Consider the following 26,590-nt stretch of genomic DNA (forward strand, 5'->3'; position numbering starts at 1 on the left):
GATTTTGCTCTGTTTCATCCCATATTAATATCTGTGCTTTGGGCTGTCTTACCCTAAGCTTGGATGTGTGTAAATCTTATTCATGCAACTGAGCTCTGTAACACCAGAAATTATTTTTTAATAAATAATAAATTCTTGTTGAATGTTTGAGAATAAATAAATGGAGTCTTGATCAATGAATTCACTGTGAAAAGGAGAAGGGACTATCTTAGCAAATGTAAAAAAGGCAAAAGGGCAAGGATTCGGTGGCAGGTTAGAAAGACTAAGAATAAACAGCCTGTGGCTACTTACTGTCCTTTGGGGATGAGGACTAGACTATTCCTCAGGTTTGAAAACAATTTTATGCAAGAGGAAAACGTAAATAGCAGTTCGCAAGATGTGGGTTTTCTCAAGATATATCTAGTATAAAACCTAGTTAGTGGCAAAAAGCAGAAAAAGACAACTGGTAAATGAAACCGACCAGATAAAAGCAGCTGATTTGAATATAATGGAAAATTAGAGACTTTTTTTAATGGACTATGAAAACATTAGAGGTAAGGATATTGTAAATGGAAAGAAAGGAAGTTGCTATTTTTGCTTTATCTGACTTTTAAATTGTCTCCATGGGTTTTTTTCTTGTAGAATGCCAGAATCCCCTGGTGAAGTTCCAGAATATCCTTTGTTTGTCACAGTTGGTGACTGGCTGGATTCTATAAAGATGGGGCAGTATAAGAATAACTTCATGGCAGCAGGGTTTACGACTTTTGACCTAATTTCAAGAATGAGCATTGAGTAAGTGGTCCTGGGTTTTTTTATTATGTTTAGCAGTCCACTTAGGAGGTTACAGATTCAAATACTGGATCAGCAATACCATGATTCAACTACATTTCCTAATGCCAGTATGGCATTTCCACATCTTTCCTCACCATTTCTGATTATCACTCTAGTGGAAATTGAACATTACACTTTTAACTATTTTCCTTTGGAAGAATATGTTTAATTCAAATAGCTATTTTAAAAATTTGTGAATGCTTTCTGAAATGCATATACTCTCATTCACATCCTAGACTCTACATCAGCACAGTTTACCTAGGCAAATTACTTATGACTCACATGTGCTAATCTTGCATGATTGATTCCTATTACCTTCATCAAATGTAATAATTATAATAGTACATTATCATGTAATTTCAGAGCTCCTTCTCTATATTATACAAGTTGGACATTTTTCCATTGTCTCAAAAATTATTCCTTGCCTGGGTGCAGTAAAATGTTCAACATGTGCTTAAAAGGTAAATACTAGGGGTGCCTGGGTGGCTCAGTTGGTTAAGCATCTGCCTTCAACTCGGGGCGTGATCCCGGGGTTCTGGGATCGAGCCCCACATCGGGTTTCCTGCTACCACTGGGAGCCTGCTTCTTCCTCTCCCACTCCCCCTGCTTGTGTTCCCTCTCTTGCTGGCTGTCTCTCTCTCTTTCAGATAAATAAATAAAATCATTTTTTTTAAAAAAGGTAAATACTAAAACTAGTTGGTTAAATCATATGAAATTGCCATTATTTTGAAATAGTGATGGCAATTTCATATAATTCAACATAATACAACGGCATTTTATTCAGATTATTGAATGACCATAGGACTCAGATACAGTCCACATTATACCTTCTACCCTATATATTATATTGCTGATACTGTTGAAAATTTTTGTCATTATCTAAAGTGTAAACCTGGGGCACCTAGGTGGCTCAGTTGGTTAGACGTCCAGCTCTTGATTTCAGCTCAGGTCATGATCTCAGGGTCGTGAGATCAAGCCGTACGTCAGGCTCCATGCTCAGCAGGGAGTTTGCCTGAGATTTGCTCCCTCTCCCTCTGCCCCTCCTCTCTATTTCTCTGTCTCTCTAAAATAAATAAATAAATCTTTTTAAAAATTGTATTCCATTTAGGTCTATGGAGTGTCTGAACATTATGTTTGTACCTGAATTTGAAATTTTTCTTTGCATCCTTAAATTTGAGGTAGACTAGATATATTATTTGGCACCAGGGAGAAGAAAAATGTAACAAAGTCTGTTCGCTTATATCTACTTAAACTCTCATTTTACCAGCTATATACTTTTTTTAAAATTCATAAAGAAAATCTGACTTGGTACATATTTACCATATGCAAATCTTCATTTCCTGTCACTTGTACTTACCAGATCTAAATGTTCATATTCTCTCTCCTCCCCCACCCCCATGTCTATCTCTTTATCTCTGTCACAGTGATATTAGAAGAATTGGAGTCCTACTCATTGGACACCAGAGACGGATAGTCAGCAGTATACAGACTTTACGTTTACACATGATTCACATACAGGAGAAAGGATTTCATGTATGAAAGTACTATAAGCACTTGTGTTTTGTGCCTCAGCATTTCTAAAATGAAAGATATCCTCTCTACTACCCTCTCTTCTGATTCTCCAGACATCACTTCACAAACTGCAGTCTCCTGTTCAGACTACGGGCACACACCTTTTGTTTATGCTTCCAACCTGGATTTTAAAATTATGCCTCATAGCTCCTCTCTGAATAACCTGCAAATAAAACCCTGGCCTACTGCAGATTATCACTACACAATGGTAAATAACTCAGCATGGATGTTTAACTTTGTACAACAGTATTTGGGAAGTGTTCACGAACTTAATCCAAAGGAATTTGCCCAGGTGTGGCTTCCTTAATGATGTATTTAGAGTTTGATGGTAAATGAAAAGAAATAGTTGAACTTTCTTTCATGTTTTGTGATCAAATAGCTTCCAAACTGACATGAATATTGTTAGATAATTATATTCAACTCTATGGATCATATTGTTACTTTAACTGTTGATGCCTGATGTTGTTAACATTATTTGCAGAAATAACCAATGATGTCATTTGGTGAATTCTTGTCAGGTGACTGCCATAAGAAGGGGGTTATCAGGGAGGGAGAGGGAGAAACATACTGTGCTTTTCAATCTTCTAAGGCTGGGTTTGTCTATTTTTTTTTATAACTGTATAGTGTCCTACATATTTCATAGTAAGTGGTAGTTTAGAGGCTTTTCCCTTCTAAGTTTTACTAACTATAGTATATTTCTCTCCTACTTTATGAAGATCAACCCAGAAAGATCAAGAGTGAGTCCAGTGTTCTAAAGGTTCTCATAGAGTGAAGCATGAAGTAAAACCATGTCTATTCCCTTGGTTCACCTTCACAAGTTTGCAAAAGCAGTTATCAAAGCACTGAGAAAATTAGTTATTTTCAGTAGAATTGCTTTGAATAAAAGATGTAAGATTATCCCCTTACATTTAATGAAAAAGAGTAATTAGTTTAATTTAAACACAATTTTATGATAGCTGTATGATGGCCCCAAAAATAAACGCACATCTAACTGACTGTCTGATATTGATGCATTTTGCAAGTTTAAGAATTTTTATATTTTGTTCCTAAAAAATAAGTTACATGAACATGCTGAGCTGTTTTCCAGACCTTTCAGGAGACAGCTATGCCACTGCATGTTCCAGAGAGGGTATGAACAGACCTAACACAGGAGCATATATAAATTGTGTGTCAACCCGGGCCCATAATACAATAACATAAAAATGTGGACACAGCTAGAGTGTGTTGTCATAACTGTCTCAGAGGCTGCAAAAAAAGGCAAATATATTTTTCAGTGAATTAAGCTGAGTCAATTTATCAAAACAGTGCTGCTTTATGAGTAAGTTCAATTGTAAAATCAGCTGTTGTCTATAAAAGTACAGAATGGCTCCTGTGCTGGGTGTGGAAGTGTAGGGAGAATGTGTTGAGAGAGAGAGATTTTAAAAAGAGCAGGTTGTCTAAAGATGCTTATTTAATAAATCAGTTTTTCTTTAAGACCTAAAGGTGCCCAACCCACATTCTCCAGTTCCTACCTAGATTACATTTTTTGGTAATAGCAGCTGTTTTGCTATCAAAGGAGACTCACTTTCTTTTATTCTTTTAAGATTTGTTTATTGTCCCATTAGACTAGACCCTTCCACATACATTCTTTGGCTGATTTATCTCCAGATTTTTGTCTACCACAGCTTAATTCTTTTCATTTAAAAAAAAATTCGTATAGAGCTAGAAGGAAGAGTCTTTAAAGTATTCCTTAAAGTATACTAAAAGAGAAAAAACTGAGAAATCCATCACTTTTTAAGTAAGTGTGTCAGAAATAGCTAGCAACATTTTCTAGCCACCACCTGCATGGTCATGCATCACTCATAACTATCTGCAGTTTGCTCGATACATTTACACAAATCTGGATACATGTAGAGGACATATAAATTTCCATATTTACCTGTCTTCAAATATATATTAAATAAGAACAGATGTAAAACAGATTAAATTTATTAATCATATATATTTATTTTTATAATACAACGAAAAAGTATTTAGAAAAATAAGGAATGAATAATTATGGTCTTCCATAGGACTCTGTCAGCAACATCTGTATACTTTGATGAAATAAATTCTATGAAGTATTTAAACTTCTCTAAGATGGGCATTCAGTACTTGCAAGATTAAAGTTCACTGTTAAGAATTTTTTTCTTAAAAAAGTACAGAAATCTTTTTCTATATCTGATTAATTTATTTCTTTTTTTCTTCCCTAAAGTCTTCGTCCAATATTATAAAACTGCCTTTCCCCTTCATCTCTTACCCCAAATGCTCTTTAAAATTTCTTTAGAATTACATTTATATTGTTCAGAACTGTAAGCATGATAATCATATGTGTAATTTTGAACCTCATCATGATCAGAAATGATGTGTGCACACGTGGTTGAAATATTTGTGCACAATTAAACTGAGACATTAATAAAATAGGGATATCTATTTCTTAATCTCCTACCAATCACAGACCCCTGATCCCAAGGATATTATAAGATCTAGGAATATTAACAGTTAAATTGCCAAATTTATTTGGAAATTTTACGTGAAATATTTTGAGATTTACTAGTGCACATATTTAGTAATAGAACTATTAAATATGCATAAGTATAGAACTTAATTATAAAGAAAATTAGTAACTTACATAAATCACAGCCTTCAGTAATGATTTTTGATAACTTCAATATGCATAGACATTCATGTACCTGCTTTATCTTAAATTTTCTAATCTATACCCCTGAGGAGCTTTTTGGATTTTGTAAATCAGTTGAAGAAACCATTTTCATTTTATTTCCTGGGTGGTCAGTTTCCAGTCTATAATCAATTCATTATCTCATAGTATAAGGCATATTTGGGGGAAAAATGTAAAAACAATGCACAGTCAAGATGAGAGATTAGGTATGTAAATCATTAAAAAAGAAATTAGAAATTGCAAAGCTCTTGGCTTAACAGGAATAAAAAATTACAGCACCTTTGCACTGAGTTATAGCTGTTGATAAATAAGTTATGCATGCCATAATAAAAAAAAAGATTTGTATAACTTTAATAGTCTGTATTCCTCTTAAAATCTATCCAGCTATCACCTGAGTAAAACAGCCTTCTAACTACAGTTCTAAGACCTATCTTAGCCCTCGAAGGGAAAACAAATCCAAACTCAATTCTTGAAAAGCAAGTTTTTACAGAAGTTCTTCTGAAGAGGTGGTGAAGAAGTCATCTCAACCACATTGCTTAAAAAAATCCAGTTTTTAATATCTTTCCCTACCAAATTTCTACTTTATAAATCATTCAGTTAAATCTTTTATCCCCAAATTTTCAGCAACATTAGGTTTCTTTTTTGTTCCTTCATTAAATTTTCTAAAACTTCCTTCCTCAGCCCCCTCTGTTCTTCTCTCTTTATTCCTTCCTTGCATCTCTTTTCTTTTCTCAGCTTCTACCACTCCACCTGATCCCTATCGGCAGAAGAAACCACAGAAAAATCTAAAAAGATCTTACCACTCTCCTTAGAACAGGCTGAAGATGGAGGGAAGAAGGGAATGTTGCAGAAGTCATACATTGGTATTTTGGGTCCCACCACATAAATGGGAGCATTTGCACTCACAGAGAGGGAATGAACTCTGGCTTTTTATTAACTGGAAATTAAGTGCTCTGGAAAGTAATTTCAAAATGGATGATGATGATGATCCTTTTCTATAGTTTTAGATAAGTAAATTTATTATTAATTTTAAAAATTTCATTTTAAGAATCAAAAACCATTATCAATTCACAATTGGTGTACATGTGTTTATGTAACAAAGAGACTAGAAGCAAATATATCACTTCTTTTAATATTATCACCTTAACTTTTCCAAGCTCAGATTCCGCGTAGTAGAAAAGACTCATATCACTTCATGTTCAATCCGAAAATATTTTGATGCTTTTATATGAGGACTCCAAAAGGTAGAGGAGTACACGGAGTCAAATTGCTGTTATTCTTTCATTAGGACACCAGGCACTGAAGTCACCTAACTTTCGGTTTTTATGATCAACATTTCCAGCAACTTTCAATCTTTATAACGTTCAGTAAAGACAGTATAAACTTTATTTAGTTCAATTTAACAAGTATCTCTGAAGTGTCTCCCATACATGTTAAGATTTTTATGGCAAAGATGAGTTTGGCTGTACTGTCCTTACCTTCAAAAAAACTCTTAAGCTTAAAACTTTGAGGTTGGAGCCTATTTGCTATGTTTGCTGTGATTGCTAGTCACTAAGGGCCAGCTCTTTCCATAGAACAAAAATACATTAAATAAGTTAATAAAGCCTTGTCCAGTGTGGATTGGGTTTGTAATCTTTATGGAGAGAAATTTATTTTCACCTCAAATTCTCATAGAACACCCCACACTTCCTCTAGCAGAGAAGAACATGCTTGCAGGATTCTCTTAAGACAATCTCTCCTTAGGGGTCACAGATTTGTCTTGTCCAGTGGCAAACTTTCTAGTTCATGTGTAGATTCACTACCTCAAAGGTGACTCCTCCAATTAGAAAACATTAGCCTTTTTTCAAAACAACTCTGGAGTAATCTCTTGCCCAAGACAATTCACTGGTCTTAGTAAACATAATAATTATGAACCTGCAAGGTTGCATAAAATTCTTTCAAACATGATACATTTAACAAGGGCAAGAGGTTTACTCATGCCTAGATCTAACATATTACTAGATGAAATAAAGGAAAGGAAAAATCTTAAGTTGCAGAGGCATAAATCCCCCCTCTTCCTCTTACTGTTTCCTTAAAAAACAAAATATTAGGCAGATATTTCAAAGATTTCACAGGATAAAAATAATTTCTTAAAATATTTTATTTATTTATTTGACAGAGAGAAAGACAGCCAGCGAGAAAGGGAACACAAGCAGGGGGAGTGGGAGAGGAAGAAGCAGGCTCCCAACAGAGGAGCCTGATGCGGGGCTGGATGCAGGGCTCAATGCGGGGCTCGATCCCAGGACTCAGGGATCACACCCTGAGCCGAAGGCAGATGCTTAACGACTGAGCCACCCAGGGGCCCTGAGGATAAAAATAAATTTTGAATGTTATAGGGGATGTGACACTTCCAGGAAAAAAAGGTCCAAGGATCCAGAAGATATAGGTCATCAAAATATAACTTTAATCCTCTTTCTTCTGACTAATAATTAGATTTGAATTTCAAATTAATGTGGATTTATATAAATGTGTAAAATGATGTTTACATCTTAATTGAAAAACTTGGGGGACACCTGGATGGTTCATTTGGTTAAGTGTCTGACTCTTGATCTCAGTTCAGGTCTTGATCTCAGGGTCATGAGTTCAAACCCCATGTTCGCTTCCATGTTAGGCATGGAGCCTACTTTAAAAAAAAGAGAGAGAGACTTGGGTTCTTTGTTTTTAATTAGAAACAAAAATTGGTTGTTTGGCATTTGCTTTTTTATGATTTTAGAATAGATTTGAAAGTCTACCTTTAGCCTATCAGTGTTGATTCAAAATTACTGAATTTTAAAAATGAAACAAAAAATAAAGAAAACTTCTCATTTACTAAGGGTAGAAAAGCACTACCAAATGAATATAAACTTCATCTTTTAAAAAAAATCTGGCAAATACAAAGTTTTGTGTGTCTCTTAATGATACCAAGTCACTTCCATTTTATTATATTTTTGCACTTTCCCGTTGAAAGCAGTTTCTTTCTAAACAAAACAGAAAGTTTCTCGCTTGAGTTTCCATGCTGGTTAACTAAGTACCAGATCTCTGCATCATTAAGAGAACTTTTGATTTGTTTCACTTAAAGGGAAAAATCTCAAAGAAGAATTCCACTATCCTTAGACATACCTAATTCATCCTTAAGAATAACAAAGGCATTACAGAAAAATTACCTGACAGATGAGGATGAAAGATAGCCCTTAAATGTAGTATAAAGAAGTGGTTCCTACTTTCAATTAGAAAATGAAGTACATATTAACAACACAATTTCCTGGGGGTTGTAAATTAGAAATCAAGCTCAGTGAAAAATCTTCTCTTAAGTAAAGCTCTTTCCTTACCCACATTTCTCCACTATTTTTTAACCTCTGGGTGTCTATTTTGTTGTAAACTCACTTTTGGTTAAGATAATAAGTTATCAATTCAAATAATAAATCAGAACAACTGAGATACGACTTTAGAGTGTTCTACAAAATAATGAAAGAACAACAACCTACTTCAGGATTCCTATTTAGTTAGCCCAGTCTCTAGCTCATTAGCCCTCATTGAAGGGAAAACTGTCTTTATCCCAAAATGATACATTATCATAAAGAAAAATTCAGAGTATGAGAACCTTCATTTTTTACATATCCAAATTTTATATTTAGGCATTATTAACTTTGAAGATAGATGTCCTTGTTTTCATAACTTAAATATGAGCTTACATGCAAGCAATATTGATGTAAACATTTCTATGAGTTTTGCCACATTTATAGATTATCATCCTCAGAACAGTCTTCATTTGCCTGTGTTCTAGAAAGATCAAATATCGTTTAACTTTTTGAAATCATGATAGATGGAGTGAATAGTGCTAAATCATAAAGATGAGTAAACAATGCACTTATAAGATTTTTACCTAATTTAAAATGCCCTCTTCTATAGCCTTTATAATAAATTAAATCTCTCTTCTACATTTAGTAATTTATATAATTAAATGTATGCATTTAGCTAGAAATTGCTTTTGTTAAATTTTCATTTAAACACATCTTCACTCAGACACTAGAATATAATTCATTTCTCGTGCAAAGTAGTAACTTTTGCTCTCTTTAGAATTATTTACCCAGTAATATCATTATTTAAGTTGTAATAAAATTTTTCTTTGTACATGCTTTACTTAGTGCCACATATTTTTAACTCTGAAATAAATCTGCTTAAAATTGTGGTCTTTAGAAACTCTATGGCAAAATCAATGGCTACTCATTTGCTAACAAACTTATAACTGAATGAGCTATTTTTTCCGTCCATGTGATTGATGTGATCATTGTTAAATCTAATTTATTTGAATATTCACTGGTATTTTAGCTAGAGCTATTATTTCAATATCTTTAAAACTATCTTTAAAACAGTACTGAATTTCATAAACAATATGACAATAAACAAAGATTGGAGATTTTTTAAATTCCTGCACTGCTTGAAAAATAAGGTTTGATGTGCATAAACGTTTATCATTGAAGTTTTTAATTTGCTTTAATGTGATGTTTCTTCCCATGTCATATGCGTTCAAAGAAAATTATATTAATATATCTATACTATGCAAAAATCTCATCTTCTTCTTACAAATATAGAATTTTGGGTTTTTTTAGGCCTCCAAGAGAAAAAAAACATGTGAAATGGGAGTTTTGTTTTGTTTTGGTTTTGGTGGGGCATAACATTTGAGCGGTTCTAACAGATATGCATAACATTTGATTTTAAAAATTACTGTATGTGCTTTATTTCTGATACATTATTAAATATTTTCTTAATCACATCCTATCCTAAATTATGTCATTGAAAATCTGAATAACTACAGGATGTAAATGTCTATGGACATTTTTCATGAACTATACTTGGGTTTAATTTTGTATTCAGTACAAACTTTGACAGCTTAATTTTTATTTTAATAGTTTCTTAACAATGTTTCTTAAAATGTTGGTTATGTTATACCTTCTATAATAACCTTATTTTGTAAAACTTAGAGGCAGACCATTTATGCAGAACTTGGAAACAGACCAATTTCCATTAAAATTGAGGAAAAGACAAAAAGATAATACAAAGAGGAGTTTTTTTTGTCAAAACTAATAATTACCACATTTAAAAAAAACTGTTAGAAAAGAGTGATTAAATATTCTGTCATATTACTCTTTCAGTAATTTTGAAACTAAAATGCATTTTGAGGATGGGAATCTCTAATATAAATAAGTCTACTAATATTTGTTAAAATATATAGTGATATATAAAATTAGAAATTTTGCCAAAATATCAAAAATAGAAATTTATTTTTTAAAATTTTATTAATAAGCCAAATGACCACAATTATTAACGTTTCTGTATTGCTCATTCTTTTGATTTCTAAGACCTATATATAATAAAAGAATTTGACAAAAAGTACATTGAATATTGGACTGTCAAAGCATTTTATACATATCAACAAATCACTGTCATAGATAGTTTTTTCTTCCGATATTATTAAATGTAAAAAGTTTATATAGTATGCAGATAAAAAGAATTGAGTTAAAAGGGTAGTCTTTTAAATCAATTTATGCTTTTATGCAATTATATAAATTTTACATAGTTTCGAATGTTTTAAAAATGTGGTATCTACATATTAATTTTATATGTTATGATTTCAAAGTGCTTATATTCTTTCAAGGAGATTGCCTTCTCTTTGCAGTTGTTTTAAGTATTTAAAAAAAGAGCCACTTTATATCTTATATTTCCATTCAGTCTCATAATGCTTACAACTTTCCAGTTCTCAGTGAGTTGAAGCCAAATGCCAAAACACGGTGGCTAGAAGTAATTGCTTTTGAAGTTACTCTTTTTTTTTTTTTAATCTAATATGGGTTAGATGTCTCATAAAGTCTGCTGGAGAAAGCAAACTCTTACTTTCTCATGAATGGGATACAAAAAGAAAATCCTACATTGGACTTTATGTGTTCAAAATAGTGAACATGTATTTTTGTAGTTATTTTTCACTACTTCCTGTTTATTCAATTTTTAAAATTTCACCAGATGGGATACCTCAAAGAAAAGTGAAAGGCCTTTCCATTTTTGTATAAACTGCTCTCAGAGTCTCCAAAAATCCCTTTGACGGAGCAAAACATTTCCTCTTCCCAACTTATAACTTCTCTATACCATTAAATGAAATAATTGGGTATCTGTAGTTTAATATGAAGAAGAACAACAGAGCATGATTTCTCCAAAGCTCTGACACTATGGGAAACAAATATAATAAACAAAAGAAAAAAAATTAAAGAAGTTCTGTTTGCTGGTCCAAAATTGTATAATTCCTAAATTTTAAAATTAGTATATACACATACTGATTTACTTTAAATATGTTTATCCATAAGTTCATTTGTTCCATTAACTAGTGTTTATTGAACACTGTCATGTACCAGTATCCCGTTCTAAGCACTAAAAATACAGAGTGACCAAGATAAGCAAAAGCCTGCCTCATGGAATTGATCTTCTAGTGGTAAAGGTACACAGTAAAGAAATGTTATGTTGATAATTAAAAGCAATAACATTACTTAGCATGACTGTGGTTTTACATTAAATGGTAAAAGAAATTTTCTCTGAGGATGTGACATTTAAACTGTTATCTGAAAAGCATGAAGGAACCAGTCAAGAGATGATCGGAGGCAAGAACATTCCAGGCAGAAAGACCAATTTAATGTGTGGGCGTTTGGAGTGTTTAAGGATAGAGAGAATGGTGTGCTTAGTACACAGTAGAAGAACTGAAGAGAGGCAAAAGGAGATAGGAGTGAAAGAACATTTATGAGGCTACCGCAGTAGTTTAAGCAGAAAAAACATGTTGGCTTTTGTTAAAGTGGAAGTAGTCAAGATAGAAGTGGGGGAATTTGGGCTATGTTTGAACCCAGGGCTTCCTAATGAATTGGGTATGAGGGGTGAAAAAGAAAGAAAAATCAAAGATAAATTCTATTATTTGGGGAGAGACTAAGCAGCGGTGGGGAGCAGGTTTGAAGAGAAAAATCAAGGGTTAAGTTTTAGCTACATAATGCCTGAGATGCCTGTTAGATATTCAAATGGAGTGTCAAGTGTATATGAGAGTCCCAAGGAGCAATTAGAGATACACATCAAGATGTGTAAGTCATCAGCATATAAATAGTGTTTAAAATTTTGAAATCGCCTGGGAAAAGGCTCTAAGAGAAGTAGGCTGCAATTGAGGTCTAAGGCATTCCCATGTGTAGAAGTTAGGCAGGGAATTGGAAGCCAATATAAGGACACTAAGGAGTATAAGGTAAGGTAGAGAAAAAAAAAAATCCAACTGGTCATTTGGATTAAATGCTTATAAGAAGCCAAAATGAGAACTTACAAATGGACACTGGATTTGGCATGTGGAAGTTATTAGTGACCTTGACAAGGACAGCCTCTACGAAGTAATGTAGTCAAAGCCTGATTGAAGTGGATTAAGAAGAAATTGTAGGAAAGCTGGTGGAGTCAATATCTATAAAAAACTCAAGAAGTTTTACTCTAAAGGAAGCAAGAGAAATAGGGCAGTAGCTGGAGGGAGATATGCGGTCAAGGGAGATTTTTGGTTGTGTGTGTGTGTGTTTAGAGAAAAGATGCTAGAGTATATTTATATACCAATGAGAATGATCTAGTAGAAAGGGGAAAACTGATTATGATTATGTAATATAATTACAGAAAAGGTCTTGAGAGGTAGAAGGGTTAGGATTCATAGTGTACGTAGGGAGATTAGCTTTTGATAGGAAGAGACACAGAACTGCAATGGGAGGAAAGGCAGAATTGCAGATAGGTTGGTAGATTTGTGGTAGAAAGGTAAGGATGTTACTATGTGAATAGTCCTATTTACCATTGACATAAAAGTCAATACACAGAGTGGAAAGGGAGTATATATTGGAGGAGAGAGGTATAAGTAGTTGGAAAGGAGAAAAGTGAACTCTCTCTCTATATATATATTATACACACACACACGCATACGTGCATATATACATAAATCCATAGTCAGTAGGTATTTGTGTATATGTAATACACCATGGGGAAAAGATGTATAAAATATTTTAAAGCCATTCTTACTAAATAGTTTTGAGACATCTTACTTGAAGGACCTGAAACAATTCTGTCCTTTCCAAGGACTCTAATAACAGTGTTCTCTTTTCCATAATGTAGAGATTAAGTGAGGACTTCTCAATGCCATAGATACTTCTCATGTTTTGTTATTTATTTTTGTCTATTACAGAGTAAAAGGCAGAAATATTTTGTAGCTATTCTGTTATAATTAAAATCCTATGAACATTAAAATTAGTATAATCTTGAAAGGTGTGTATTGTATACTCAAGCTGGCAGTTTTCTCAAAATACTATTTTGGAGGGTTTTGAGCCCCCATCTGAATTAAAAAAAAAAAAAAGGCAAACAGGCTCTAATCATTTAGCAAAACAATACTTTTGTTTTGTTTTCATATGAAAAAATCAGTACCATCTGTCATTTAGAAGAAACACATGGGTAATATCGTTTTGTTCATTGTGGCCTCCCTATTGGAAGGATGTGATCTTTTAATTGGGCTTGGATCTTTATTTCTGGATAGGATGTATGTAATTCAATGTGTTGAATTTATAGGTGCATATGGATTTGATGTAAAATTAGATTGTGAATAATGGAATAAGATTGCTCTCCATTTTTTGCTGTTTTAGCATAGACAAAAATAGAAAGATATATGTGTACATATGAATATGTATTTGATTAAACACTTAATATTTAAATGGCCATGTCAAATATTAAATAGATGTTGACAGTTGCAGTGTATTCAAATAAGTTATAAAAACCTTTGTAGCACAAATCCTAAAAAGTTTAATACTTAACAGTACATTTATATAAAATACCTAGATGACATCTGTCTAGGTTGAGACATTTAATCCCTCATAGAGCAATATTTGACTAATGAAAAACTGCAGCTGAAAACATTTCTCCTTCCTATAAGTATGAATATGGTTTTTAAATGTATCTCTCTGTAACCTGTCATAAAGTTACTTATCATTATGGATTTAGCAGTGTACCCATCTACTATTACAAAAGGGGGAAAAAATCTGTTTGTGAGAATAAGGAAGTGCAGCACGGTATTTTTTCTTTGTTATTACTGTTTCTCTTTGGTATCTACTTAGAGCTTCAATATAATGCCTTCCACTCAGGTTCCTTACACAGACTATGTTCTCTTTTCTGGTTGTATAACAAGATTGTAGAGAGATAAACACAGTAAAAGGGTGTTAGCAATTGAACTGCAATCCTACCTATTATCTACTTTGCTATAGCAGTGAAGTAGTCCAGACTTACTTAAAGGCGGTATTGTTTTCATCTTATAAAAATCTACTGTAATATTATGATGTTCCATGTAAATTTTCACGTGCTGGCATGCTTACAAGTTAATAGTGTTATAGAATGCTCAGCTCTCAATGAGGGATTGTTTGTGGTTAACTGCATTACATATGTCATCTATTTGCTGAAAGAATATGGTGTTTAGCAAAACTACCTGCTGAGCAACATAATAAGATTTTTGTACAAAGTACAAATTACTAATTATTGTATTTTATTTTTCTATGATTTCCTAAGAGGCATTACCAGGGTCTTACAGATGGAGTAAGCCTGTTTATTAAAATATCTATTAGCAAATAAAAGTTACAGTTCTGGTGGTTAAATCCGTGACTTTTTTGTACTGTTGTATTGATGAATATTTAATATAATTTATTTTTCAGTCTCTTAAATCTAGACGCTCTTTAGAAACATAATTCTGGATGCAAAATCATAGCTGTAATTTTTCAAAATAATTAATGTCATTAGCGTCAAGGCATAAAATCACATAAATCAGTATAAATAGATGCACATATTTTGTAGTGATTTCATACTGGCAAACTTTTTTGTGAGCTTAAGTAAATTAAATTGCGCATTGCAGAGGTAATACTGTACATAAATTGCAGATGACTAAAAGATATACATAATGTCCAACTATTCGAATGGCTTTAGACCGTCAGCATTCATTCCCAAAATGTGCAATAAATTATGAATCAGGGATTTTCTATATTTTTTTTAAATTGCTGGTAAGAAAATACATAAAAAGTTCCTCAGTTAATCAGAATAGTGTTGTAGTCATCATATTTTAGACTTAACTCTTTTACAATTCTTCTACTACAGTTCCAAAAGCCAGTATGAAATTAAATCTGGTTATAAAATACCTGAAACTTCCTTCTCTTCTACAGATATCGTAAGTAGCCTTCAGAAAATCACATGCCATTCTTAAAGCTTCCCACCCTCATAATAAAATGAAGACAGCCAAACTAACTTATTAAATCAAGTGGAATAATTTTTATGCTGGGCCTGTCAGTACTGAAAAGGAGTTTCAGTTGGCAAAGTACCAAAACACAGATTCAACCATATGAAATATTTACATTTTTCAACTTTTACATATTTTTAAAATTGGCATTTTTTCTGTGTTATTGAGTATACTGTGGGTTTCACTAATCTCTAATGATAAGCCATCACATCAACTACACTTATCTAAGATAACAATTACTTAGCTATTTTTTTGTCAAAGAATTATGTATATGCCTAAATTTACTGAAAAGTTGGATATCTAATCTCCCTGTCATATTTCCAGTTTTCACCAAATGTTTTATACTAAGCGAAAATAGAACTCAACCTAAGGGCAGAAACTATCAACCCCAAACAGGAAAAAATAAGTTTGTGCACTAACATTTTCTGAAACAAAAGATTTCTGCTTAACACTAAGAAAAAAGTCATATTCAGGCTGGAAGGAAATTAGCTTCCATGTCTCATCAAAATGAATCACAAATGCCCAGACACAAAGAAAAGGAATTAATACCTTCCTGTAAATGCATTTACACTCAGAAGTTAATGAACCAAAATATTTAGGAATTGGGTCACATCCTACCCACATAATAAAAATTTCAGGACAAAGGAAGACAGGAAGTTATTTACTGAACACCTACTATGTGCCAAGCAATATACTTTTTAAAACTATTCAATCCTCAGAACTACCAAATGAGATAGTGTAGTTTTGAAAGTGAGGAAGCTAAAGCATGGAGAAGGGTTAATTGGCCTAAGGCCATAGTTAGAAAGAATATATCCGTACTCCGTTTTTTTTTTTTTCAAGGACATATGTAAATATTTTGGAATATAGAACTATGGGTTTTTGTTGTTAGTTTTAGCCTTTCAAGAGTCACTCACTCAGAATCACACTCTTTTTCATTGTAAAACAACCACATTTGCAAATCTGGAAACGGACAACAAAAACAGCACCCTATAATCATCCACATAAACACCCCCATCATTAATTTTATATGATTCTTCTGGTCTCTTTTTTCACCCTCCTAGTCCGCTTAATAGGTAAAATTAATAGGCCAAAGATCAGGCTGGGTGGTAAACATAACCTTAGCTAGTGCGTTTGTTGGGGGGCGGGGGTCCCATACTCATGGCCAAAAAGGAAACTATGGATGAAAACTTAAGAGGAAGGGTTTCATCCATGAAAACCATTCATTGGTGTGGGGGGTGGAAGGGGTGACGCTTGGTGGGTTGAAAGATTACTCCAACTGTAGTCTGTCCTTTGGAAAGCGTGGTTATAAAAATGTGGAGAAATGAGTATATCTAAATATTTTCAACTAAAGTATCATTGTTACTATAAAATTCCAGTGCAATTTTAAAAGGTGGTTAACGTTAAGCATTCAGACTACTCCTTTCTTGACCACCTACTGATTTGATTCTGGGTACAGTAATCTAATTACAGATTATGGCTAGTGGAAATCTCTTCAGGAGATCAGACAGCTAAGAGTACAGGCATATTTCCTCTGCCGAGTCGCGCTTCCGACTTTTCACACCAGTTTTATCTCCACTCCCTACCTACATTAACAGTTTTACTTCAGCACTCCTGGGTCTGAGGCCTATAAGAGCCCGAAAAGCCTCCGTGAGAGGGACAGCAGGACTCTGGTGCACGCCTTGCCAGAGTGGGGACAGCTGTGTTCCTCGGTCGTTACCACGACGCTGCGCGCGTGCCACGTAAAGACGCAGAACTTCCTCGTCGCTCTGGGAGCCACGCGGCGCGCCCTCCCTAGCGTGCTGGAATTGCTGATATTCTCCCGAGACGCTCGGAGAGACTGGGTGGAAAGAAGCGCACGCAGCAAACGCGACGCCAACTGTTTCCCAGCAGGCTGTGCGTACGCCTACAACTCCCATAATGCTCCATCCTGGACAACACAGCTCCTCGCAGAAAGGCGGCAGTTCACCCCGCCGCCTGCCTTCACACCTTCTTTAATACTCCTCGGTGTGCCTCTAGCGTTTTCGGGAGCTCTTCAATGCCATTAACAAGAGCACCAAGGCTACTTCCTAAGACCTCCAGGGAGGCGTGACTTCGGGACCGGAAGAACGTCTGGTTGCCAAGGGAACGCCACGCGCCTAGGCGCCTGCCCAGCCACTGATGCTCCGGCTGAGGCACAGGCTACCACCAGTTCGCCCAGGTTGTAGAAGCGGCTTTGCTCAGGAGCAGGGATTCTTAAAATGGAGGCATAGAGACAAAGGCTGAGAGACGACGATATTTATCCCCCCAGAGACGGATACGAGCGAGTGGTCCATTCCTGTTCCTCTTCAGCTCCTGGGCCCGCAGGACTAACTTCAAACACCAGGTATCTCCCTGCCCCCCACCTTGTTTGTAGCCAGCGCCGCCACCGCCGCTGCCACCACCACCACGACCACTCCCGTAGCGTTTTAGAAATGCTCTTGACTCTTTCCCATGGTTTTCACTCCTTACCGTTGTTTCTAAAGTGTAAGAGGGGGGAAAGGAGAGAGGATTTATGCGGTTAGTACTAGGGATCCCAGAAGACCCATGGTTTGGGTGAATTTGTTCGGTTGGTTTTATCCCCGCCCAGCTTGTGTTTTTATTTGATGTGTGGGAAATGTTATTGAAATTCTATCATCAAAAACTGAAAGCCGAATAAAAATGTTTGAAGTACTGAAAGTGTGCTATAATTCACTCTAGGAATATTTTTTTTTTTTAAGTTTACAAAGTACCATTCATTGTGTTTCTCTCTGCCCCACCATCTGCGACTTAACCACCTTCCAAGCTCTTTACTGTGGATAACATCCTAATTCTTCAAAACTTTTCTGGCAACAAGTGATCCTTTAGAAAACAGTTTCTCGGATAATAACCAAGAGGTTTGATTGGCTGATAGAAAAGAAAGAAACTGGAAAGGTAGATCAGAACCAGATTGAACCTTAAAAGCCACGCGTGAACATTTGGACTTTATTCTGAAATCCAGCAGTTCTCAATAGTAACTGTACATCAGAAACACCGTTTAGCTTTTTAAAATAATGGATGTCCTAATCCTATCACCAGAAATACTAATTCAGTGGTTGATTCCAGTGTATAGCTAAAGTTGAGAATAATGGCTTTAGGCACAGGGAGCTACAGAAAACTTTATATTTCCCACTGTGCACATAGGGCATGGTAAATATATGATGAGTGGCTTAAATTGTTATCTTTCCTTCTTTCATACATGGAATAAGTAAACTTAAATGTATGATTACTAAGAAATAGAAACAGATGTATAAGGCTATAATTACATCTTTTAGAACAACTGACTTCTAAATTGTACATCCCAAAATATTTCATTAACAAGCATTAGTTTTAATAATCCATGAAAAAGTGTTGGAAAATCACAATCCAGAGTTCTTTGGAAAATGAATATTCAAGCATCAAGTTTTTGACAATCAATGCTTTATAGTGGATGCTCAGAGGATGATGATGTGAGAAGTCATTTTTTTTTTAAATTTGTTCAAAATTGTATGGAAAATGGAAAACAAGATATTGTCTATTTTTTAATTAACATAATGTATTATTTGCTTAAAAGTAAAATACTGTCTTTTTATCAATGTGTTTAGTACAATAAATAACAAAGTGAGAATAGCAGATCTACTTTGAATTAAAATGGTCTGTGCTAATTGTTTCATGATATCAGAAGGCTAATTTAGAGTAGATTCTACACATGTTCCTTATGCTGAGATTTAAAGGAATGGATTGAGTGAGATTTGAATCTCCAACACAAGGAGAAAAGTGGCACAAATGGAGTACCTGAAATCAAACCCATCCCTTGGACAAGAGAGCCGTGGCTCTCTTGTAGGCCCCATGCTCTGGTGGGGCACTGTGCCTGCTCTTTTCTGCACATCATTAAAATTTGGTTTTGAAATTTCTGTCAATATGATCGCCCAAAGGGCCTAAGCAAAATCGATGATGCAGCCTCCTTTTGATGCAGTTGTCTTGGAAACCTCATCATTTAAGATACTGCAACTTCGCATCCTTCACGGTATGTTCTTGCCTAGGATAGTGTGGGATAAAAAGCACTGAAGGAGTTGAGGGAAGACAGGCTCCTGGAACTTTAGATGGAAATGAGAATAAATCAATTAAATGAGATAATATTTAGAGAACTTTGAAAATGATGGTTAGGAGAGTAATAGGAAATATTTGGGACATAGGCAGATTGTAGTTACTGCTAGAGCAGTCCCTGTAGCAGTTGAGGGCTGGCAACAGGGATATCTCTCTTGTCCCACGATGTTTTGGGGAGTGATGGACCAAAGGGGAGCACCTTGGAAAGTTTCATTTGGAAAGTTCATAGGTTATGAGCAAGCAATATGTGTAGCAATATATTATATATTAAAGTAAATATATCTGTTAGTATTCTTTGTTCCTCTTGATAGAAAATGCAACTTAAACTGGGTATAATCAAGCAAACAAACAAAAACAGTGAAAATAGTTACTACTTCAGATTGCGTAATACAACAACGGCGCTGGCTTCGGAAAAAGATTTAACCAATGCCTCAAATAGTGTAGCCAAAATCTCAGTTTTTCTCATTTCTGGTCTGCCTTCTACTTTCTAAGCTTCAGACCACTTTAATTCAAAGTAGATCTGCTATTCTCATGAACTCCTTTGCCCATACATTATTCCAGATTTCTAGAAAGGCTGCAGATACTTTCAAGATCACAAGTGGCAGACTCCACATGATACTGAGTTTAACCACATTTTCTTCTTAAATATTATAATTTACCAGAAGAAATATACAGCTATTTCAAGGTCATTGTTCTTTGTGTTGCCTGGGGTTATAAACTGCCAATCTGCATTTCAGATCAGGCTCCTTTGTGCTAATCAGCTTAAACTTCTGTTTACTAAATACAAAGCTATATTGACTTGCTTTTCATGATCATGTCTTTAAATTATTAAATTTTTTGATGCACAGGCTCATATTTTCCATACCTAAGCTGCCTGTGATTGATATATCTTTTTTTACTTTCTAACTTGCAGCTGTTTTGTAAATACTTGAATCACGTTATGGGATTGCTAGACAGACTTTCAGGCTTACTTGGCCTGAAGAAGAAGGAGGTTCATGTTTTGTGCCTTGGGCTGGATAATAGCGGCAAAACAACAATAATTAACAAACTTAAACCTTCAAACGTAAGTATCTTTGTTAGATGTTTTATGAATTTTCTGATAAAGTTAACATGCAGAATTATTTTGTTTGCCATGATTACTTCATATATTTATGTTATGAAATCCTATTAACCATGTAGTACCTTAAAGTAATACATGTCAGTCAGCCATAATTTGCAGTGTATTTTATGCAGATATATGGGTGAGTCTTGATTATTTAAACTGGAGTATTTTCCAAATGTCTTTTTTTCTTAAAAGATCCTCACAGATTTGCCAAGTTTACTTTTAGGTAGCATTGCCTTCTTTTTGGCTCCCTCTTTACAAGAGAAACAAAACAAAGGGAATGATGAATCATTTTTGTGGGTTCAATGGATAATTAGCTTCCCAGGAGTGTGGTATGCATATCAATAGTAGTAAGCCGAATGACTTTAAGTCATTTAAGTAGTAAGTATATGAACATATAGTTTGAACATTCAACACATGGTATATAAGTTAAAGTTAGGTTTTGTTACATATAAAGAAAACCCACGTAACAGTGGACTGAATAAGATAGAACCTTCTTTTTCTGTCATCTATACAGAGGAGGTATACCAGGGCTGGTAGTGCAGCTATGTGGTCAGTCATGAGACATCCAGGCACCTTCCATCTTTCTGTTCTGCTATTCTAAGTGCCTGGTTTTCATCTTCAAGATCTCCACACGGTCACCTTGATTAACTGTATTCTAAGTCGCAGGGAGGAGAAAAGAACAAGGCGAAAGAAGAGGCCCTCTTGCTAAATAAGCCCTTTTTAAAGAACTTACCCAGAGGCACCAAATAATGATTCCTAACTTATATCTCATTGGCTACCCCATCTGTAAATGAAGCTGGATTTTTTTTTTTTAAAGCAAGGCATACTGCTGCTTCCAAAAATTATAGGGGTCCTGTAAGTATGGAAGAAGAGAAGAATAGACAACGTTTACAGTTATAAATATACTTATTTAGGTAAAAGCCATTAGTGAGTTAATGAAAAATGCAGAGTGAAAAAATAATATGAGTGCATACAGATAGGGCAAAAACTAAGAAGCTGGTACTGTTAATGACTAAATGGCTAGAGAATGGAAAATATTGCTCCCAAATGTGGTAGTTTCCTCCAAACAATGTTTCAGGTTGGGCAGAATAAGCAGCCTTGGGGCGCCTGGGTGGCACAGCGGTTAAGCGTCTGCCTTCGGCTCAGGGCGTGATCCCGGCGTTGTGGGATCGAGCCCCACATCAGGCTCCTCTGCTATGAGCCTGCTTCTTCCTCTCCCGCTCCCCCTGCTTGTGTTCCCTCTCTCGCTGGCTGTCTCTATCTCTGTCAAATAAATAAATAAAATCTTTAAAAAAAAAAAAAAATAAGCAGCCTTACTACTCCCATTTTCTTTTGCAGCAGCTTCAGTTTTACTTCTGCTTAGTTGGAGATTGCTTTGAAATACAAAAACACCATTATTTCTTTTTTTCTGGTCATTATTCCCTTCTACATAGATGAGTTTACCACGTAAGAACAACTAACTGCTGGTGTATTTTCAGGTGGGAGTTAGTGTGAGGGCCAGGATAAGAAACTGGAGATGGATTTGGAAGGCAATTTAGGTGTTTTATGGAGTTCCCCAGCTGAGTTGGGAGTCAGCTGAGGTATACATGCTGAAGTCAGGCAAAGATAAAAAATATCAGCTTTATTTAATTTTGGAGGGCAAGGGTTAGGTCTGTTCAGAGGACTTGCTAACACTCTATTGTATTGAGATTGGCCTTCCAAAATTTCGGGGTTTCCTCCTCGGGGAAAGATCCTACTCTTCTAGGTTCATTGCATGGCTAAGATCAAATGAGAGTGCAGGCTTGTGATAGGCATGTGGCACTCAGATGAGAGAGAGGAGAGAGAGTCAGAACCAAGAATGCTCAGTTCTCTTTCACAAACGGAGCAGTCAAAGGAGTAATTCTTTACCCATGGAGAGGAATAAATTGGAGGAGGTGAGATAGAGAAATATGGAGTATCATTTAACGAAGTTTTCTCTATATGTGAAGATAGGGGAAAAAAAGTTTAAAAAGCTCACATGCATTAGAGTCTTATCTCCTGACCTAGGTGATTACAAGAAATTTCTTTATCAGTCCTTAAGAGGGAGATAAAGCATCCTACCCAGTTGGATGGGGTCCAGAACTGAACTTAGAGAACAGTGAGCATATGTTAAAGTAGAACCATACGCAGTTGTGCCTTGGCCCGTATCAGTACTGTGGTTCAGCTATCAGCGGATCAGGCTGGGCTAATGCTTAAGAAACTCAGTGACTGCTGACCTGCACTTCTGTAGGTAGAGCTATCAGCAGTAAGCAAGGTTATAAGGAGTTTTTTTTTAGGTAAGGGCCTATTCTATCAGAGGTGTTTACATTTTTCTCTACATCAAGGAATTGCCTCAAAAGTAAAAAATTTTTTTTGGTAAAACTAGTCTTGGGACACCTGGGTGGCTGTGGGTTAAGTGTCTTGATGCTTGATTTCAGCTCAGGTCATGATCTCAGGGTCATGGGATTGAACCCAGTGTCAGGCTCTGAGCTCAGTGTGGAGTCTGCTCCAGATTCTCTCCCTCTCCCTCTGCCCCTTCTCTCTCTCTCAATAAATAAATAAATAAAATCAATCTTTAAAAAAAAAAAAACAAAACTAGTCTCAAATAAGTACAAAATAACTGAAACCAGAGCCACCATTAATAGCCACAAAATGAGGATGCCTCCTTGGTGGCTCAGTCGGTTAAGTGTCCGATTCTTAATTTCAGCTCAGGTCATGATCTCAGGGTCATGGAACTGAGCTCAGTGTCAGGCTCTGCGCTGAGTGTGGAGCCTGCTTGGGATTTCCTCTCTCCCTCTCCCTCTGCCCCTCCTTTACCTCTCCTTCTCTTAAAAAACATATGTAGCCACAAAATGGACCAGTCCCCCAATGCCTGCTGTACTCAAATTGGCAGAAATAACATTCAAAATACAAAACAGAAATTACAGTCTCCTTCCATCATCTGCAAAGTTTAGTGATCTTCCAAGACATGGATATTACCATAGGAATAATCTTTGATATGAATGAGAACAGCTTTCTTCCCTGAACGAGGATGTACTTTTAAAGACACTTGCTCTTATTTTTTAACCTACTTAGGGATTTTTTTTCATAATTTTTTCTGTCATTTCTAGGGATTTGGGGCAGAAAGAGGAGACATCATGTGCTCTGTCTGTGATCTTAAAATACTCTAATACCCCCATTTCAGACTGGTCTTGTGACCTATTAACCCTAACACACTACATTAGTCAGAGAAAGCCCCCAGGAAAACCTAAGCACATAGCCAATAACTAAGGTTTTTTAATTAATTTTCCGGTGCTTTCCAACATCCCTGTCTCTCTGTTATCTCTGGTGAATTATGGAACTAGTCTAGACTTGCTATAGGGAATCACCTACTTTCTGACACCACTTCCTGAGACTTAATCTTAAGGTAACTATCCTGTCTCCACAGAACAATTGACCTCTAGATCCTGAGAGCACAGTAAGTTGCTTTGCTTTTTTTTTTTTTTCTTAATTTGCTGCTGATAGCCAAAAGACCACTTGAAATAGAATTTTCTTAAAGACCTCAAAACCTCTGTCACACAGGTATAGATAAAACACTTGTTTCCTCCGTGTATCTGAATCAAAGAAATCTTTATGAGCTTTACATCCATTATTAGAAACATTATTTTTACTGAATTAAGTGAATTATAAAATCTACAATGCAAAAAATTTTGCGAATCCCATTTTATAGTTATGTCTCTTATTTTTTGTGGATAAAATCAGTTTCTAGATAACTAGATACTTCTGGACCCAAACTGGCTTTAAGCTATCCTAATGCTTATTTATTGTCAATGCATTGAGGTTGCTGGTATTTTCTAAACTGATGAATGAGGATGGGGAGGCATTTTAACCCGATCACTCAAGAATCTGTTCTTAAGTGTATTTTCTCAGAGATGCACCCTGTAAAGTACCTTTTTTCCCCAATTTCCATTACCCCCCTTTGCCAACATAAATCCTATCATACTACCACATCATCCAGATTTATGTTATTTAAAACAATTTGAAATTATCTTGCATATTTAATTGGTAGCTTGTTTATTACATTTTTCCTCATTATAAATTTAAATTCCGTAAGAGCATAGATCTGATATTGTTCAATCCTAAATCCCTATAATATTGCCTAGTATATAAGTGTATTTTGGGATGAACTGATAGGTAATTTTTTAATTTTCATTTTGAGCAGGGAATGATGATTGATGGCACCAAGGATTTAATTTTTAGCAGACTTAATGAAACTAACCAAATAGGATCTTCTCTCAGAAATCCTGTTCTATTCTTGTTGATGTTAGTATGTCCTTGGGCTATCTCAGATAGGCTATTCCACTTAGGTAATAATTCCTACAGTCTTTGCTTGCTTTGTACCATTCCCTAACCAATTCAGAGAGTGACCAAATGTATTTGTTCCTAGATAGAGCAGAGGAAGATTAATGTTGGAGATAATCTTTGGAGGAAAATGAATCCCACTTGAATGTGGAAGCACAAGCTCACATATCTTGTTTTATCCAGATTAATTTATGGAATTTCTTTCTAATTATGTTCCATTAGAACTTTAGAAGTAATGGGAAGAGGGTTGCCTGGGTGGCTCAGTCAGTTAAGTGTCCGACTTTTAATTTTGGCTCAGTCATGATGTTGGGGTTGTGACATTAAGCCCAGTGCTTGTGCTGGGCATGGAGTCTGCTTGAGATTCTCTCTCCCTCTCCCCCTGCCCCTCTTCGCGCTCCTATGTACACTCTCTCTCTCTCCTTAAAAAAAAAAAAAAAATGATGAGAAGAGAAGAAAGTTGATTAATTTTATCCTTGTTAAGTAAAACAGAAGGTTAAAAGAGAAGCTCTGGAAACGAGGGTTTGTGAAGAAGCTGGGTGATTGTGGAGAGGTTAAGCAAATAATTATAGTTAAGTGAAGACAGGGCTACTTTTGAGGTATATTTTCTGTGATTTCTACACACAGTTAATTTCTCACTTTTTTATTACTGGTATTTTTTCTAATAGTAATAGCTGATGATTTTATCATGATTGTGATCAAAAATCAAAACAGTGGAGTATTTTGGGACAACAAAAGTTAGGAAGCTCTTTATTCCAAAGTTGTTGTGCAATGGAGAAACCCTAAGGACTGAGGCAGGAACCTGAATGGCAGGAAATAAATTCTAACATAGAAAGATATTTTTGGAAGAATATAGGCAGCTCATAGGATGGAAAGAAAAGCTGAATAAACAAATTTTAGAAAGGCATCTCTAGGGAGGCCTTTTCACTATTACATTACTACTTAAGGTGACTAAGCTCCAGTGACTTTTCAGCTGCTGTCTTTTCATTTCAATTTTAAATTTCCAGAAGTGGACTACCAGATTGAACATAATGGTGTGGGAGCAACAATTTACCTTCTACTTCTGTTTTCACACAAAAGCAACATGATGAACTAAAGGGTTTTTTGTTTTTTGTTTCAAGTTACACTGAGTTACACCGTGGCTGTATGGAGAAAATTGGAAAGAGACTGAAATCAATGAAAGTATACTTATGATATTTGTTGAGTATTTGCTGAGTATTTCCTATAGACCAGACACTTTTTTGAGTATTTTGCATTCATTAACTCATTTAATGCTCATGATAACTTTACAAGTTAAAGATAATAATAGATTTCACATTTGAGAAAACTAAGGTTTGGAGAAATTGAATAACTAGTCTAAGGTAACACATTAACAATTAAGAGTAATTAGAAGGCTTTTGAGTAAATCAAAGCAAGAAATGATAAGGCCCTGAACTAAGTTAGTGAGATAGGACCAATTTGAGAACGGTTATATGAAAAATGTAAGAAAAGTAGGAGTCAGGAATAACTCATAGAGTATCAGAAAGTAGACGGTGTTTTTTATTCAAAAGGAGAAATAGTTTTGTTGGTGGAAGTGTTAGAAGGCATTTGATGACTTGTCAGTTAAAGGCATTTTAATTGCCTG

At 35.2% G+C, this 26,590-nt stretch overlaps 2 protein-coding genes across 13 annotated transcripts in view; both read left to right on the top strand.

Annotated features, from left to right (window-relative positions):
- EPHA6 (EPH receptor A6) overlaps positions 1–4,266 on the top strand; it is an 811,316-nt gene extending 807,050 nt beyond the window's left edge. For all 10 annotated transcript variants that reach the window (XM_034657115.1, XM_034657124.1, XM_034657119.1 and 7 more), the window contains 2 exons: positions 622–771; positions 2,235–4,266. In XM_034657115.1, coding sequence (XP_034513006.1) covers positions 622–771; positions 2,235–2,349 — 265 coding nt within the window. In that variant the 3' untranslated portion in view covers positions 2,350–4,266. The remainder of the gene's footprint in view (positions 1–621; positions 772–2,234) is intronic.
- A 12,811-nt stretch (positions 4,267–17,077) lies between these two features.
- ARL6 (ADP ribosylation factor like GTPase 6) overlaps positions 17,078–26,590 on the top strand; it is a 39,886-nt gene continuing 30,373 nt past the window's right edge. Inside the window, exons 1-2 of one of the 3 annotated variants that reach the window (XM_019800496.2) lie at positions 17,078–17,769; positions 20,440–20,589. In XM_019800496.2, the coding sequence (XP_019656055.1) occupies positions 20,467–20,589 (123 nt within the window). In that variant the 5' untranslated portion in view covers positions 17,078–17,769; positions 20,440–20,466. The remainder of the gene's footprint in view (positions 17,770–20,439; positions 20,590–26,590) is intronic. The other 2 variants (XM_034657146.1, XM_011225959.3) reach the window with 2 other exon arrangements.

The sequence above is a fragment of the Ailuropoda melanoleuca genome, chromosome 1, assembly GCF_002007445.2.
Source record: "Ailuropoda melanoleuca isolate Jingjing chromosome 1, ASM200744v2, whole genome shotgun sequence".
Taxonomy (NCBI): domain Eukaryota; kingdom Metazoa; phylum Chordata; class Mammalia; order Carnivora; family Ursidae; genus Ailuropoda; species Ailuropoda melanoleuca.